The 17,934-nt window shown below is 42.6% G+C and overlaps 1 protein-coding gene across 2 annotated transcripts in view; it reads left to right on the forward strand.

Annotated features, from left to right (window-relative positions):
- The first annotated feature begins 611 nt into the window (after positions 1-611).
- AHCYL2 (adenosylhomocysteinase like 2) overlaps positions 612-17,934 on the forward strand; it is a 161,751-nt gene continuing 144,428 nt past the window's right edge. For both annotated transcript variants that reach the window (XM_066262282.1, XM_066262283.1), the window contains exon 1: positions 612-1,028. In XM_066262282.1, coding sequence (XP_066118379.1) covers positions 666-1,028 — 363 coding nt within the window. In that variant the 5' untranslated portion in view covers positions 612-665. The remainder of the gene's footprint in view (positions 1,029-17,934) is intronic.

The following is a 17,934-nucleotide window of genomic DNA, read 5'->3' on the forward strand; positions in this document are numbered from 1 at the left end:
TTCACAGTAGAAAAGTCAAGTTTAAGTTAAGCCTGAGGAAGGCGCTCTTCTCACGTGACGCCACCGCCTTTCCTTTAAATGCCTGCTCACGTGATCGCAAACGTGCACACACAGAGGAAATTCACGCTGACAGGGTCATTCCTCCCACACCTTTTCAACCCTATGATTTCTCCACGGAAACTGTAACTCTTTTGGAGACCCTTTTGTCGCGTCACCTCTTCTCACTCCTTTCCTTTACGTTAGCCGCCGGCCCTAGAGCTCCGTCTGTCCTACCGGATCAGACTTGCCGGGGAAAAGGGAGAAGGAAACTACAACTCCCGGGGGGCATCGCGGGCACCGCCCACGGCGGCGCGCGGTGTAGGTCGGGGGCTGAGGTCCGACGGTCTTTCCACCGCGTGCGCCCGGGAGCAAGCGCACTACAGGTTCCGTGGACACTCGCGCGCGAGATGGGCCGACCCGGGCCGGGCGGGGCCGGGCGGGGTTGGCGGGGCGGGGGCAGGGGCGGGAGCGGAGGGCTGGCTGGCGGGCGGAGGCAGGGGGTGGGAGCGGAGGCGATGAAGGGGAGGAGTGGTGGGATGGGGGAGGGAAAGGGAAAGGCGGCGGGAGGCGGGGCCGAGCCGGAGCTGGGGCTGGAGTCTGAGCCGGCGGTTGCAGTGAAGGCGGTGATGTCGGTGCAGGTCGTGTCAGCAGCGGCTGCCGCGAAAGTGCCTGAGGTGGACCTGAAGGAGCTGAGCCCCTCCGAGGCGGAGCCGCAACTGGGACTGGGCACGGCGACCGTGAGCTCCATGGCTCCCCCGGCGGGCGGCGGGGACCCGGAGGCTCCCGCTCCCGCCGCGGAGCGGCCCCCAGCCCCTGGCCCGGGCTCGGGGCCCGCTGCTGCTCTCAGCCCCGCCGCCGGCAAAGTGCCTCAGGCGTCGGCCATGAAGCGCAGCGACCCTCATCACCAGCACCAGCGCCACCGTGACGGCGGCGAGGCCCTGCTCAGCCCCGACGGCACCGTGACCGAGGCGCCGCGCACAGTCAAGAAGGTATTGGGGCCGGGCTGCTTTTCGCCGAGAGAGAGGGAGGGGAACCGCGCGCAGATCCTCTCGGTACCGCAGCACCGCCCTCCATGCCCTCCCTTCTGATCACGGAAACCCCTTTCCCCCTTAAGCCCACTCAGAGATGCTCCCACCCGGCTCCCAGTGCTGGGCAGCGAGGACTCCAGCCGGTGCGCCGTACTTCGCTATGATTAACATGGAGGTAGCGCTCTCACTACTACTTGGAAAGGGCAGGGAGAGGAGAGGCACCCAACACTGCCCCTCCCTGCACCCCCAGCGTACTCCGGTGTTATTTTTCAGACTTTCCGGGGAGAAGACCCCGATGGTACAGAGGAACCTTACCACTTAGAGGAGTTCACTTAGCAATTAGGGTGGAACGATCTTTTCTCATTGTAGTTAGGAGTAAGCGGTAGTTACCTCGCACTGACATCTCAGTTGTCTGGTTTCGGGGCAGATGATGATGACTTGATACCTTTCTGTGGTCTACCGCTTCCAGAGAGCAGTGCCGATGCTGTACCCTTCACTCCAGAGACTGCAATATCCTTGCATCCTCTCTGAATGTAGAAGGGTCAAGGGGAGATTCTCTTCACTCTTTTCAGAGGTTTGTCCTCTCTGCTCAGTAGTTGGACACCAGGGTTATTAGACTGGGTGGAGAGAACGTTTTATTGGTTTCTTCTATTATGACCTGAAAGTGGTAGGAAGAAATGTTTCTACTTATGGGAAAAGCTATCGTTGTGAGGCTTTCTGTCTCAGTTGTCAGCTTCCTTCAGATACAGTTCTGAAGAAGCAGTAGCTTTGGAGCACCAGGGAGTAAGTGTGCTTAAATGTAGGATACTTCCCTACTGCTCTTATAGTGGCTATGCATGGTGTGTCTCTCCTCTAGTAAAGCTAGATCAGCACAGAAAAAAGGGGACAAATATTCGAAAAGACAGCGACGTGGATCATGTGAAAAAGGATTATGGTGCTAATTTCCAACAATAAGAACACGGTCATTTATGTTTTTTTATTGTTGTGAATTATTATATATTTTTGGTGAATTACTTAATTCTTTATCAGAATAGCTCCAAAGTGATGAGAAGTTTGCATTGGTTTCACTGTAGACTCAACTGAAATTTGAACTTTGGATCCAGCCTAACTTTTGTTCTAATAACCTCACGATTAAGGTATGAAGCAGATACCCCTTTCATTCTCATTATCCAAATGTAGATGATTTAACAAATGATGTCAGAGGCAAGACTGAAGGAATTTGTTTAATAATGATTTAGGACCGTGTCTTTGCCCTTTGCAGTATGGAACTCCTCTGGGAGGAATTATAGGAGGAGAGAGGCAGCTGCCTCTAGTACCTAGATATGAGTCTGGAAATCTAAAACATATTTCTGACTAGTTCAGTTCCTTTATAACTTTCACCAAATCTTTCCCTGCGATTAAGGGGTTTTTTGTGTGTCAAATCTGTAATTTGATTAGATCTCTTGAGGGTAAGAGTATTTAACAAATGGTTTTTGGAACAGGGGATTTATTGTCAGGCAGACCTGATTTGACTCCTGGTACCCCCACAAAGTAGCTTTTGGGTAATTTCCAAAATCTCTAAATCTTAGTTTCCTCTTCTATAAAATGAGGACACCAATCTAATATGATAGAAGATTAGAAATATTTGTAGAGGGCTTTAGCATTGAACTTGGCATATATAGCAGTGACTTCAGAAATAATAGCTGTTATTAAGTATTAGTTTTATTTTAGTCCTCCTCCATTACAGCTTAAATGCATGTCACCACGACCTCCTCTGAGCAGTACACACAATTCAATACATTCTATATAAAGAAGTTTAAAAATTGCAGGCCAGCATATCAGTCTTTTTCCTTAATTCTAGGTGCGCTTCTTGACCATTTTCCTTGTTTCCAAATCACCTTCTTCCTGTTTTTCCAGCATCAGAATGTAAGTTCCATGATTCTAGATTTACTCAGCACCTTAAGGCTGTGGAAGACAGGGCCAAGCTTGCCTTACAATGTTAATTACAACCAAAAAAAATAACTACGCTGCTGGAAGTTGAGCAGGTATGACTCTGGGCAAGGATGCAATTATATGACACAACTAAAGGCATTGACAAACTACATACTTTTGGGGGATAGAATCTTTAACTTTTCTGGTATTGAATTGGTTAAATTAAAATAAGTGCATGCCCTTTTTTCCTCATGATGAAAGTCACCTCACCAGTGTGTAGATTGTTTATTTAATCATTCTGACCTTGACTCCCTTCTGCTTTTATATAGTGTAGGGAGAGGCTGGAGGTACTGAGGGATTAAAATAGCTGCCTTTGGCTATATAATTGGTGACTGTTGCTTTATTTATTTTTAAGTTTTATTTATTGATTGATTTTTAGAGATAGAGGAAGTGGGAGGAGAGAGAGAGAAAATCAGCCTGCCACTCCACTTGTTTATGCATTCATTGGTTGAGTCTTGTATGTGCCCTGACTGGGGATTGAACTTGCAACCTTGGCATATCAGGACAATGCTATAACCAACTGAGCTACCCAGCCAGGACTTTGGTGACTGTTGCTTTAATTTTGTAACTGTCACATACAGGTTTATTTATCTTAAGTCACATTTCCATTAATGATTTCCCTTACTTCATTCATGTATCTGTCATCAGTTTTCTTAGTTCCATTACTCTGCCTAACCACACAAGGGATATAAACTTTTTATAAGAGCCAGAATTCCTAAGTTCAGTAGTTAATAAGAATAAACATATGGTGTGCAGTTACTTAGTCGCATCTTATCTTTGGCACAATTTACACTGTGTAATTTGCGATGCTTTGAGGGCCAGATCTTGTCATTGTGGCTCTGATATATTTGTATATAATGCTTTTTTTCATAAGCTCACATCAAGTGAATCCAATAAACCAAAAATCTCTATAAGAAGTGGTCAGTGAAAATGGAAGAGAAGTTCCACAGTCAGTGATAAAGTTGGGAGGATTTCTTCCCTATGGTTCCCCACCACCACCACCACACACCTGTGCTCTTAAAAATGGGGTTATAGGAATGTCACAGCATAGCAAGGAAAACAAGGCAGAAGAGGATTTATTTCAGAAAAGTTAAAACTTTCTGACAGTAAGGCTGTGAGCCAAGAACCATAACTAGTTTGTACTTATGTCGGTATCAGTAATGACCATATTCAAACAGATTTTTTTTTTGGCAAGGATATCCACCTAGCATTGGCTCCATTGCTGTCAGCAGAGAATGAGTTGAGCCCCGTTACCACTTTCTTGCCTGAATTCTTTAAGCTTTTGATTTGGTTAATTATGGGTTACTAAAATGGAATCTTTTGGTTCTAGGCATGGGAATGTGGGAACAGTGTGACTCCTTTTGCTGGTTAGGAACTTACAGCCTTGCAAAATATTCAGTAAATTAGCATAATGACCCTAATAATAGTTACCATTAACTGGCCTTTTACCGTATATGCCAAGAATTGTTGGAGGCACTTTTTTTCTTTCTTTCTTTCTCTCTCCCTCCCTCTCTTTCCTTTCCTTCCCCTTCTCCTTCCCTTTTCTTTTCCCTTTTCTATTTTGAGAGGTAGAGAGGGAGAGGGAGGGCTAGAGAGAGAAGTATCAATTTATTGCTCCACTTAGTTGCATTGATTGCTTCTTCTGCGTGCTTTGACTGAAGACCTTGGGCTCAAGCTGGTGACTTTGGGTCGAGTTGGTGACCCTGAGCTTAAGCTGGTGACATCGGGCTCAAGCTGGCAGTCTTAGGTTTCTCACCTGTGACTTTGGCGTTCTGGATCAACAGCCTGTCCACTGTGCTGCCACTGGTCAGGGAATGGAGGCATTTTTCTAATCCTGACAACAGCACATTGAGATATAGGTGTCTTTATCTCCACTTTACAAATAAGGGAATGAAGTCCAGAGAGGTAAAGTGCCTTGTTCAAGGTTATACATCTAGGAGGTGGCAGAGGTAGGATTTGAACTTTTGTCTTAAATCTTTGTGTTTTCAAAGCCATTTCTTTTCATTATGCTATGCTGATTCTTTTTTTTTTTTTTTTTTTTTTTTATTTTTATGAAGCTGGAAACGGGATGAGACAATCAGACTCCCGCATGCGCCCCACCGGGATCCACCCGGCACGCCCACCAGGGGCAAAGCTCTGCCCACCAGGGGGCGATGCTCTGCCCCTCCAGGGCGTCACTCTGCCGTGACCAGAGCCACTCTAGCGCCTGGGGCAGAGGCCAAGGAGCCATCCCCAGCGCCCGGGCCATCTTTGCTCCAATGGAGCCTTGGCTGCGGGAGGGGAAGAGAGAGACAGAGAGGAAGGAGTGGGGAGGTGGAGAAGCAAATGGGTGCGTCTCCTATGTGCCCTGGCCGGGAATTGAACCCGGGTCACCCGCACGCCAGGCCCAACCGGCCAGGGCCTATGCTGATTCTTTCTAACTTCCTAGATGCCTGGTTCTGGTCTTCTCCCAGAAAGAAGTCTTTGAGAATACTTGTGAACTCTAAAGTGTGTGTGTCTGGTTTAAGGTTTAGTTCATCCCCAAACCAAGTTAGGGCTTTAGGAAGAGGATTGGGGAAAAAGTTGTACAAATGCAGAACCTCAAAGAATTGTAAAATTAGAAGAGAGGAAGAAGAGCATTGTATAGAGAAAAGTATTTTAAGACCAATGATGCATTTTCACATTACTAATTTACTAATAATCTGAGAAATGTACTCTTATGTTTCAAATTATAAATAAATATGGAGTACCTAAGGCATATACTTCCTCTTCATGTCCAGCTAACAGTTTTTCCCTGTTCTTTAAGCCCCACCTTCTTTATGAATTAATCTCTAATTAAACCTTTTGCAAGTTAGAAGGGAAAGCATACTGTTATATATGTATTCCTGCTATGTATGTACAAGGCATTGTATTAGAGCTTTACATATACTATTTTATTTAATTTTTTTAAGAGCTCTCAGAGATAGGTAGGGTTAAATTTGTTTTATTGAGGGTTGAAGAGATTAAGGGATTTGTTTCAAGGTTACACATTTAATAATGTGATGGAGCTGACAGAACTCTAATCTGTTTGACTCCGAAGCCCAAACTCAGTTTCTTTTCTTTATTTTTCTTTTTCCCTCATTGATTGGGGGGGGGGGGGGGGACGGACAGAGGAGAGAGAAAGAGAAGCACCAACTCACTGTTCCACTTAGTTGTTCCATCTAGTTGTGCACTCACTGGTTGCCCGTTATGTGTCCTGACCGGGGATTGAACCCATGACCTTGGTGCACTGGGCCAACACTCTATAGAGCCATCTGACCAGGGCTCGGTTCCTTTTCTATTAAAATATTTCTCTTCAAAACTGAAACTGAATCTTAATCTGTGTATTTTTTGTGGATGTTTTTGTTATTTTACTGTTAGGTAGTTTCCTTTTATTTATTGAGCTTATTTAATGGTCTTAACAGATATTTATGTGAACATGTATGAAACTTCCAAGAAGCCCTTTTATTGTTTTAGAATTTGTGAATTATATTCTCTTTGGACCTGATTGGGAAAGATTGAACACTAAGAGCTGTTTTAGGAGGTTGCTCAGAGCTGAAGTTGCAATTATGTATTCTTATGTCCTGAAGAAAAACTTAAGTCCTTAATGTCCAGTTAATGCAAGAAATGAATTGTTCATGAAAAAGGGAGAGTAAGTTTCTTTATTATGTCAGTGTTAAAGTGTTACCCTACCCACAATGAAAGGAAAAAAAGAGATACAATTTTTTTTTAACTTTTATTGATTTTAGCAAGAGAGAAAAGAAGGGGGAGAGAGGGAAGGAGAGAGAGAGAGAGAGAGAAGAAGGGGAAGGGAGGGGAGGGGAAGGGAGGGGAGGGGAGGGGAGGGGAGGGGAGACAGGAACATCCATTGTTTCTATATGTGCCCTGAATTGGATTCAAACCAGTAACTTATGCACTTTGGGATGACGCTCTAACCAGCTGAGCTATCTGGCCAGAGGAAAAAAAATAAAAGATTTGTTGGAATTTTTATTCACTCTTGGCAAGTTGAATTTATAAAGGATATGCAATTTCTTTCTGGTGGTTCTTGTTTAAATAATTCAGAGAGGTACAACACGACGTTGATGGGAGAACAATCTGGCAGTTGCTCTGGTCTGCTGCCCTGCCATTGTGTTCAGGTGATATACATAATTAGAGGAGCTGAAATTCCATTTACCCAATAAGAGGTTCATTAAGCTTGATCAGGTTTCTATGGTATTTGTAGGAGCTTTTTATAGTCTGAATGACCTATGGCCTGAGATTTAGTGAGAGCTGAGTGAGCGGACAGGAAAGTGGTCAATTGAAATTTCTTCTGTAACAGTTCTAACCCTAAAACTATTTTGATTAAATTAGATAATTTAAGACATTGCAGTTCCCCTCTTCCCTAACTATATTTCACAAAAATTCAATTAACCATCTTCCTTCTTGGGCACTACATTAGTAGTTGATGATTTCCTATTCCCTTTTTCAAGTGGAAATGTATCTGTTTGGGGCACTTAGTTCTTTGCTCAGAACCTATCTATATTACGGAAGGATACAGAGTTTTTAGCGCCGCTAGCAGAATTTCTCTGACTATAAATCAGGCAGGCCTTTCCTTAAATTCTTCCTGAATACTACAAAACTGTCATTGAAAGTTAAGTTAACCTGAGGCTAAAGCTGGTTTTATCTTTGCTACAAACTTATCTCCTGCAGTGCTCCAATGTGAACCCTTTTAATTACTCTAAAAGAAACTCTTCTCTTGGCTTCAGTAGTAACTTTTCACTTATGGCTCTACCAATTACTGAGTACTTAGTCTTTGCCAGACATCTGTCTATCTCATCTTGTTTAATTGGAACATCTTTATCAGATGAATATTATTATTTTACAGATGAGAAAATATAGTCTCAAAGAGAGTAATCAATTTCCCCAGGGGTTTGCCAGTCTGTGATGCCTTTGGCATTAGTGAGATGCAACATTGCCCATAGCAATAGTGGGAGACTTTGCCACACTGCCAGCCCCCTTCTTCTCTGACCAAACTACCATATAAAATCTGCTTAAGCTACTGCTCCTAGACTGCTACTAAGACCCCTCTGTGGCCTGACCAGGTGGTGGCGCAGTGAATAGAGCGTTGGACTGGGATGCCGAGAACCCAGGTTCGAGACCCCGAGGTCGCCAGCTTGAGCGTGGGCTCATCTGGCTTGAGCAAAAAGCTCACCAGCTTGGACCCAAGGTCGCTGGCTCGAGCAAGGGGTTACTCGGTCTGCTGAAGGCCCGCAATCAAGGCACATATGAGAAAGCAATCAATGAACAACTAAGGTGTCACAACGAAAAACTGATGATTGATGCTTCTCATCTCTCTCTGTTCCTGTCTGTCTGTCTCTATATCTATCCCTCTTTCTGACTCTTTCTCTCTGTCCCTGTAAAAAAAAAAAAAAAGGACCACTCTATGCAACCTTTTGGATCTCAAGATCTATAACTTGCTCCTTTATTATCAGCAAATTCCCATGTAGCATTAGCGTCTAGCAGCATGATCCAGTTACGGGGTCTGCAGTGGGGGTGCTGTTAGTGTGGCACCTGGTATCCAGACCTATAATGGTGCAGCCTAAGCTGCAGCATCTCTTGCTTGATATAAACAAACACATCCTTCCAGAGCCCACTTTGTATATGACTTTGGGTGGTGTTTTTAGCTGAGTAGCCCTGAAGCAGGTTCTTTGCTCCAAAAGCTATCTCATATCCCTTTTATAAATTCTTTTTCTGTTTTACTCAGCCAGAGTTGCCTTCTGCTGTTTGTGGAACTCTGAGTGATGCACTGGTTGAACCTAACCATCTGCCTTTTTTTAGTTGTCTGCATCCATGGAGATGAGAGTTGCTAGAGAAAATCAGAAAACCAGGCAGATCAGTGTCACTGATCTGTCAAATTCATAACTGTCAGCCTCATATGCATTATCGGTATTGCCAAGCAGTGTTATATGTTTCTCTAGTAAGTTCATTTTCCTACTCATTAGAAATGGCTATTTCATACCATCTCTATTTATTTCTAATTTCTCGTGTTCTTTTTAAAAAATGAAATTAGATTAAAATTTTATTTTATTAAATTTATTGAGGTGACATTGGTTAATAAGATTTATAGGTTTCAGGTGTACAGTTCTGTAATACATTTTCTGTATGTTGTGTTGTTTGTTCAGCATCCCAAGTCAAGTCTCCTGTGTTCTTATTTTTAAACCAGTGATATGCCTTATACTTTACTATAAAAACAGAAGCTACCCAGCCTGACCAGGCGGTGGCGCAGTGGATAGAGCGTCAAACTGAGATGCGGAAGACCCAGGTTCGAGACCCTGAGGTCACCAGCTTGAGCCTAGCTCATCTAGTTTGAGCAAAAGCTCACCAGCTTGAGCCCAAGGTTGCTGGCTGCAGCAAGGGGTTACTCGGTCTGCTGAAGGCCCGCGGTCAAGGCACATATGAGAGGGCAATCAATGAACAACTAAGGTGCCACAACGAAAAACTGATGATTGATGCTTCTCATCTCTCTGCGTTCCTGTCTGTCTGTCCCAATCTGTCCCTCTCTCTGTCTCTAAATAAATAAATAGCCTGACCAGGCGGTGGCTCAGTGGATAGAGCGTCGGACTGGGATGTCGAGGACCCAGGTTTGAGACCCTGAGGTTGCCAGCTTGAGCGTGGGCTCATCTGGTTTGAGCAGAAGGCTCACCAGCTTGGACCCAAAGTTGCTGGCTCGAGCAAGGGGTTCGGTCTGCTGATGGCCTGCGGTCAAGGCACATATGAGAAAGCAATCAATGAACAACTAAGGTGTCATAATGCGCAAGGAAAAACTAATGATTGATGCTTCTCATCTCTCCGTTCCTGTCTGTCTGTCCCTGTTTATTCCTCTCTCTGACTCTCTCTGTCTCTGTAAAAAAAAAAAAAGAATAAATAAATAAATAAATAAAATCTTAAAAAGAAAAAAAAACCCCAGAAGCTACCCAGATAGGGTATCTTCGTACCTCCTGAATCTATAGCTCTTTCTGCATCTGGGCCTTCTCTCTACTCACTCCCACCTGTTATGATAGAGGACAGACATGTCCTTCATTTTATCAAGGACCAGGGTCTCCATATGTGCTCCATGTTTTAGATGTTCTCTATTTGCTTTTAACAATGTTTTGTACCTTACAGAAGACAACTTTAACACTTCTTTTGATATTTATTTCTAGGCATTTTTAAAAAAATGTTTATTTTATTGATTTTAGAGAAAGAAAAAGGAGAGAGGAGAGAGACAAGAACATCTGTTCCTGTATGTACCCTGATTGGGGATTAAACCAGCAACCTCTGTGCTTTAGGACAATGTTGTAACCAACCAAGCAATCTCGCGAGGGCTATTTCTAAGCATTTTTAAATGCTGTTATGAATGCAATTGTTAATTTTCAGGTTATTTATTGCTAGTATATAGAAACAGTTGATTTTTTTACTGTGTTAAAATATACATAATGTCATTTTAACCATGTTAAAGTGTATAATTCATTGGCATTAAGTGCATTTACAATGTTGTAGAACTTTCATCACTATCTATACCCAAAACTTTTTCATCATCCCTAACAAAAAATGCTGCACCCAATAAACAATAATTCCCTCCTCCTCCCAGCCCCTGGAACTTCTATTCTACTTTCTGTCTCGATGCAATTGCTTTTTGGTACCTTTTATAAATAGAATCATTTAAGTCCTTTGGTATCTGGCTTATTTCACTTTAGTATAATATTTTTAAGGTCCATCCGTGTTATAGCAAATATCAGAATTTCATTCTTTCTAAGATTCAATAATATTCCATTGTCTCTTAACACATTTTACCTTTTCCTTTGTCTGGGGACACTGGTGTTGTTTCTGCCTTTTGGCTATTATGAACAGTGCTGCTATGAATGTAGGTATATAAATGTCTGTTCAAGTCCTGTTTTCAATTCTTTTGGATATACACCTACCAGTAGAATTGATATTTGTATGTCATTCTTGTATCCTACAAATTTGCTAAACTTGTTTATTACTCTAGTAGTGTTTTGGAAAGTCTTTAGATATTTTGCATATAGGATCATGTCATCTACAAATGACAGTTTTGCTTCTTATTTTCCAGTATGTATGCTTTTAATTTCTTTTTCTTGACATACTACACTGTCTAGAACCTAAGAAATCGTTAGAGTTAACATCCTTACCTTATTCCAGATCTGAAAGGAAAAGTATTCAGTCCTTCATCAGTAAGTATGATGTTAGCTGACAGTCAGTAGAGCAAATTTCTCCTAATATATTCTTTATAGTGTCTTAATTTTGACAGATTAAGGGACTGGATAAATTGACATGTACTAGTGGATATTACCTGCTTGACATACATTTCTTAGCTGTAAAATTAACAATCCTTTTGGCTCATGTAGGATCAGGCAACCTGGTACCCTTTAAGTTTCTACTTTGAGTCAGTTTATTTTTTATTTTAATTAAAAAAATTTTTTTAATTATTTTTATTTATTAAAAGGACATTCAAATGAAAAACCAGGAAATTTGCCAGATTGCCACTGCCTATCGTCTCTCCACAATCTTAAGATGCTTTGAGTCCAACATCCAGAAATTTTGACTGATTGCCCTCTGGACTCAAAAAACTGTGTTTATAGTGTCCTACTCCCACTTATACCACTGCATCCTGAAACACAACTGTTAAACTAGACTGACCTGTTCCCAAGACTGAGAGACTCGTTCAATGGATTATGGAACAATCTATCAACTGATGTTTCTGGACTGTGAAACTTTTCAGGGAAAGCTTCAGAAAGGGGAATAATGTGGTTCAGTACATGTAATCCCCAAATATGGTGCATTGGCATATTGATTAATTTAAGCTAAATGAGTTTGAAACATGGGAAGTGCAGGAAGAACTCTCGGACCTCCCCTTTACTCCTGAGACAGGTCATAAAATCCTCATGTGAAAAGTGGAAGAAAGGAGTATTATTTATTGCCAAAGACGAAGAGACCACAAGAGGAATCCTAACGAACAGGCTTGCTAAGTTTTCCTGTTTATTACCCTTAGCTCATACCCTTTTGTCCTATCACACTGTCTTTTGACTCCGCACTCCTCATCATACTCAGTATAAAAAACACCCGGGTGCCTGACCTGTGGTGGCGCAGTGGATAAAGCATTGGCCTGGAAATGGTGAGGTCGCCAGTTCGAAACCCTGGGCTTACCTGGTCAAGGCACATATGGGAGTTGATGCTTCCAGCTCCCCCCCATCTCTCCTCTCTCTCTCTCTCTCTCTGTCTCTCCCTCTCCTCTCTAAAATGAATAAATAAAAAAAATTAAAAACAAAACAAAACAAAAACACCCGGGTTTAACAATTTCTTCATCTCCTTATGAATGCTCTCAAGTTTTATAAAGCTTATTTATTTATTTATTTATTTATTTATTTATTTTTTGCATTTTTCTGAAGCTGGAAACAGGGAGAGACAGTCAGACAGACTCCCGCATGCGCCCGACCGGGATCCACCCGGCACGCCCACCAGGGGCGAAGCTCTGCCCACCAGGGGGCGATGCTCTGCCCATCCTGGGTGTCGCCATGTTGCGACCAGAGCCACTCTAGCGCCTGAGGCAGAGGCCACAGAGCCATCCCCAGCGCCCGGGCCATCTTTGCTCCAATGGAGCCTTGGCTGCAGGAGGGGAAGAGAGAGACAGAGAGGAAGGCGCGGCGGAGGGGTGGAGAAGCAAATGGGCGCTTCTCCTGTGTGCCCTGGCCGGGAATCGAACCCGGGTCCTCCGCACGCTAGGCCGACGCTCTACCGCTGAGCCAACCGGCCAGGGCTATTTATTTATTTTTAATTTTTATTTATTATTTTTTTTTACAGGGACAGAGAGAGTCAGAGAGAGGGATAGATAGGGACAGACAGGAACGGAGAGAGATGAGAAGCATCTATCATCAGTTTTTTGTTGGGACTCCTTAGTTGTTCATCCATTGCTTTCTCATATGTGCCTTGACTGTGGGCCTTCAGCAGACTGAGTAACCCCTTGCTCGAGCCAGCAACCTTGGGTCCAAGCTGGTGAGCTTTTTTTTTTTTTTTTTTTTAAATTTTTTTTTATTTATTCATTTTTAGAGAGGGAGAGAGACAGAGGAAGGAGAGAGAGACGGGGGGGGGGAGGGTGCGGGGGGAGGAGCTGGAAGCATCAACTCCCATATGTGCCTTGACCAGGTAAGCCCAGGGTTTCGAACTGGCGACCTCAGCATTTCCAGGTCGACGCTTTATCCACTGCGCCACCACAGGTCAGGCAAGTGAGCTTTTTTTTTTTTGGCTCAAGCCAGATGAGCCCGCGCTCAAGCTGGCAACCTCGGGGTCTCGAACCTGGGTCCTTCCGCATCCCAGTCCGACGCTCTATTCACTGCTCCACCACCTGGCAAAACTTATTTAAATAAATTGGTATGCTTTTCTTTTGTTAATCTGTTTGTCAGTCCAATTTATAGGACCTCAGCCAGCAATCGAAGGAGAATATCAGGAATAAGATTTTTCTCCCCCTACATTATCAAGCAGTATGAAAAAAACAGATGAACAAATTATAAGCTAATAAGGTCACTGAAGCATCACAGAAGCACAAGGACAGAGAATAAGGCTGAGAGCCAAAAATTTCAGCTCAGCTCCTGATGGACAAGTTCTAACAGTCCTCCATGTTGTAGCAAGGTCCCAGTCAACAAAGCAGAGAGAAATGGAGACAAGGTCTCAAATGTCAAATACGAATTCTTTATTCAACACCACCTAAGTGAGTTGCTAAAATCAGAATGTATTTATTAACCAATCACAACTCACAAATGCCGTCTCTTCTTTGAAAAAAATGATTTAGGAATAAACAAGGCCATTTTACTAAATAGATATTAACTTTCTATATGATAATTATTATCTCCCTTTCTGAAAATTGATTGTCTTGAAGCTTTATATTTAATTATTAAAGCAGTTACTACACAATTACCCAACTCAGTCACATCTGTCGAGGCCTAAAGTCTCTCAGAAATGACATGAAAATAGTTTGACTAATTGGCAGAACGACAGCACAAGTTTATTTTGATTCTACCATGTTGCAAAGAAAAAGAGGCTATCAAAATTTTTTTTTTTTTTTTTTTTATTTACAGAGACAGAGAGAGAGTCAGAGTGAGGGATAGACAGAGACAGACAGGAACAGAGAGATGAGAAGCATCAATCATTAGTTTTACGTTGCGCATTGCGACACCTTAGTTGTTCATTGATTGCTTTCTCGTATGTGCCTTGACCGCGGGCCTTCAGCAGACCAAGTAACCCCTTGCTTGAGCTAGAGACCATTGGTCCAAGCTGGTTAGATGAGCTGCGCTCAAGCTGGCGACCTCGGGGTCTCGAACCTGGGTCCTCAGTATCCCAGTCCAACACTCTATCCACTGCGCCACTGCCTGGTCAGGCAGGCTATCAAAATTTTTAAATGTATACATGTAAGAGAATAATAATAAATTTGTTAATATTTAGCTTAATTACTAAGAAGAAACTGGAAAATTTTTCTATTTAAGCTAAACAGACAACAATTCATACTATGAAATGCTTTGAGGATTTAGAGAATGAAAGTTCAACCTAAAGCCAAGACAGTTTACACTTACCACTCCGCTTTACACAATATCACAAAACACACTAATTTCATTGTTCTTTTATTCAAAATCCTTTCTATCTGACAAAGGCTTACAATACAACGAATAAGAAATAGTCTCAGCCCTTGCAGTTTTACAGTCTAAGAGAAAAGGTGCTAATTTGAAATATCACACACACACACTTATTAATCAAGGTACGTAATCCACAAGAAGAGTGTTGCCTGTAGATCTTATGGGAACAGATGAAACAATAGGTTTTGACTATAAAATAAATTACGTCTATGAGCCATTAGACGTAGTTTACTTTACACTCAAACATGTATTTTATAAAGAAAATATCACAGAATCTCTCCCCATAAAATTCAAAATCAAAATGAACTTTAAAACAGCACCAGGGGATAAAATGTTTTATTTTTGAGGTTACAATATAGATACTCTAGAATTAAATAGGGACAGGCAGCCTATGAACTATTAATTTAGATTACTGATTAAAAACCTGATTCAGCCCTAACTGGGTAGCTCAGTTGGTCAGAGTGTTGTCCCAATACGCCAAGGTTGTGGGTCCAATCCCTGGTCAGGGTACATATAAGAATCAACCAATGAAATGCATGAGTAAGTGAAACAACAAATCAGTGTTTCTCTCCCCCACCTAAAATAAATAAATAATTTTTAATAGTCACCAAAACTCTAAAGGAGGAAAAATTCTTTTTTTTTTTTTTTTTACAGGGACAGAGAGAGAGTCAGAGAGAGGGGTAGATAGGAATGGACAGAGATGAGAAGCATCAATCATCAGTTTCTCATTGCGACACCTTAGTTGTTCATTGATTGCTTTCTCATATGTGTCTTGATTGCGGGCCTTCAGCAGACAAGCAACCCCTTGCTCGAGCCAGCGACCTTGGGTCTAAGCTGGTGAGCTTTTTTTTTTTCTTTTTTTTTTTTTTTGCTCAAGCCAGATGAGCCTGTGCTCAAGCTGGCGACCTCAGGGTCTCGAACCTGGGTCCTCGGCATCCCAGTTCGACCCTCTATCCACTGCGCCACCACTGGTCTGGTGAAAAAAATTCTCTTTTCTACTAGTCTTCTTGATTCTTTGGCTGGGAACCCTGTAAATTGGACTGACAAAAGACAGACTAACAAGAGAAAGCATACAGAGTTGTTACTTTTTTTAAAGTATTACTATTTATTTATTGATTGATTGATTGATTTTAGCAAGAGAGGAAGGGAGAAAGAGCGAGAGACAGAAACATTGATCTGCACCTGCATGTGCTCTGACCAGGGATGGAACTGCAACCTCTGCACTTCAGGATGATGCTTCAACCAACTGAGCTATACAGCCAAGGCGCAAAGTATTTAATATGTCTAATATTTAACATTAGATGAGAGCTTTCCACACCCTCCCCCGAATGGATTAAACCTGAGTGTTTTTATACTAGTTTAGATGAAGAGTGAAAAGTCGCTGTAAAATGTGATCAGACAGAGGGCATGAGCTAGGGAAGTGAACTGGAGGAAACTTAGCAAGGCCCTAAAATTCCAGTATGTCTAGGTGCCATATTTTGAAGTAGCATTGTTGCTAGTGGAAATAGGGTTCTTCCACAGAGTTACAAGTAAAGCATTTTGGGAACCCACACATAGGAAGTTGAGGTATAGTGGTAGGATTTACCGGAGCAATATCAAACTCTCCAGGTGCCCAGTGTCTCATCCACGACCAGGTGGTTCAGCTCTATCTTGCTATAGAATAAGTTCAGTTTCGGGGACTGCAAGCTTGCACTTGTCTTCAGCAAGCTCAGGAGGACCAGGGCCCAAAGAGGCAGAACTTCTTTTTGTCTCATTTCTTCATTTTCATGTCAGCTGCCGAAGTTGCATGTGGGGCTTGACTAGCACTGTAGTCCATGCAGCTGCCATCCCTACATGCTGCTCTGGAAAGAGAGGGTGTGCTAAGGAACAAATGAACCCACATGTACTAATACATCGGCCCTTTGTTAAGCTTTGATTATATTACCTTGGGCTTGGGAGACAGTAGGCATTCTTTCTATTTTTTTTTTTTAATAAATAAAATTTTATTTTAATGGGGTGACATCAATAAATCAGGGTACATATATTCAAAGAAAACATGTCCAGGTTATCTTGTCATTTAGTTCTGTTGCATACCCATCACCCAAAGAGAGATTGTCCTCCATCACCTTCTATCTAGTTTTCTTTGTCCCCCTCCCCCTCCCCCTCCCCCTAGTAGGCATTCTTTCAAACTAACTAATCTCTCCTAATAATTCCCACGCTTATCCTGGGTTCTCCCCCATTCAATCTGGTCTTTTCCCCGGGTTTTTCTGGCTGGATTCTGCCCCTTTATGTCACCATTTTGGTTCCTACTGCATGCCTCAAAGTTTTGCCTTTTCTGGTTTTTACTGTGCACACACCTCCCCCTGTGGCTGGCAAAGGAATTTCCCCTGCTGTTTTTATTTCTCCTGTGATAATCCTGGCTGACAACTGAGAGCCTGAAATTCGATTCCTCCTGCCCACATCAGGGGTTAAGTCCCCTCAGGAGGATGCAGCTGTACCCTGGGGAGCCTATGAATGCTGTGGCTCCCTAGTGAATCAGGCTTAATGTCTGATTCCATTTGCTTCATTCCTTAACTCACTAGCTCCACCAACAGCGTGATCTGAACTCCATCAATAATGATGATAACTCACATAGCTTGATAATGATATCCAAAAAAATAAGTGTTTTCAGTTTGAATATACCCATTAATCTATAATTAATCCTGAACTATTTTCCTGTCACATTATCATCTGGGCTATTATAGTGGTTTATAAATTTTATGGTTTTTAGATCTTTTGGGTACCACAGAAATTATTAAGTGAAATTTTTTTTTCTCCTTTCCTTGGAGTAGTACCTTGTAATCTCTGGTTTGGTTAGCTGACCCACCTTTTGTTCATTAGGTATTTAGCTTGCTGTTGGTGGCTTTTTCACAGTTTAATGCTAGCACATATTAGATCAGGGGTCCCCAAACTTTTTTACACAGGGGGCCAGGTCACTGTCCCTCAGACCGTTGGAGGGCCAGACTATAAAAAAAACTATGGCCTGACCTGTGGTGGCGCAGTGGATAAAGCATTGACCTGGAAATGCTGAGGTCGCCAGTTCGAAACCTTGGGCTTGCCTGGTCAAGGCACATAAGGAGTTGATGCTTCCTGCTCCTCCCCCCTTCTCTCTCTCTCTGTCTCTCTCTCTCTCTTCTCTCTCTCTCTCCTCTCTAGATGAATAAATAAAAAAAAAATTAAAAGAAAAACTATGAACAAATCCCTATGCACACTGCACATAT

Source organism: Saccopteryx bilineata, chromosome 2 (genome assembly GCF_036850765.1).
Source record: "Saccopteryx bilineata isolate mSacBil1 chromosome 2, mSacBil1_pri_phased_curated, whole genome shotgun sequence".
In the NCBI taxonomy this organism is placed as follows: Eukaryota; Metazoa; Chordata; class Mammalia; order Chiroptera; family Emballonuridae; genus Saccopteryx; species Saccopteryx bilineata.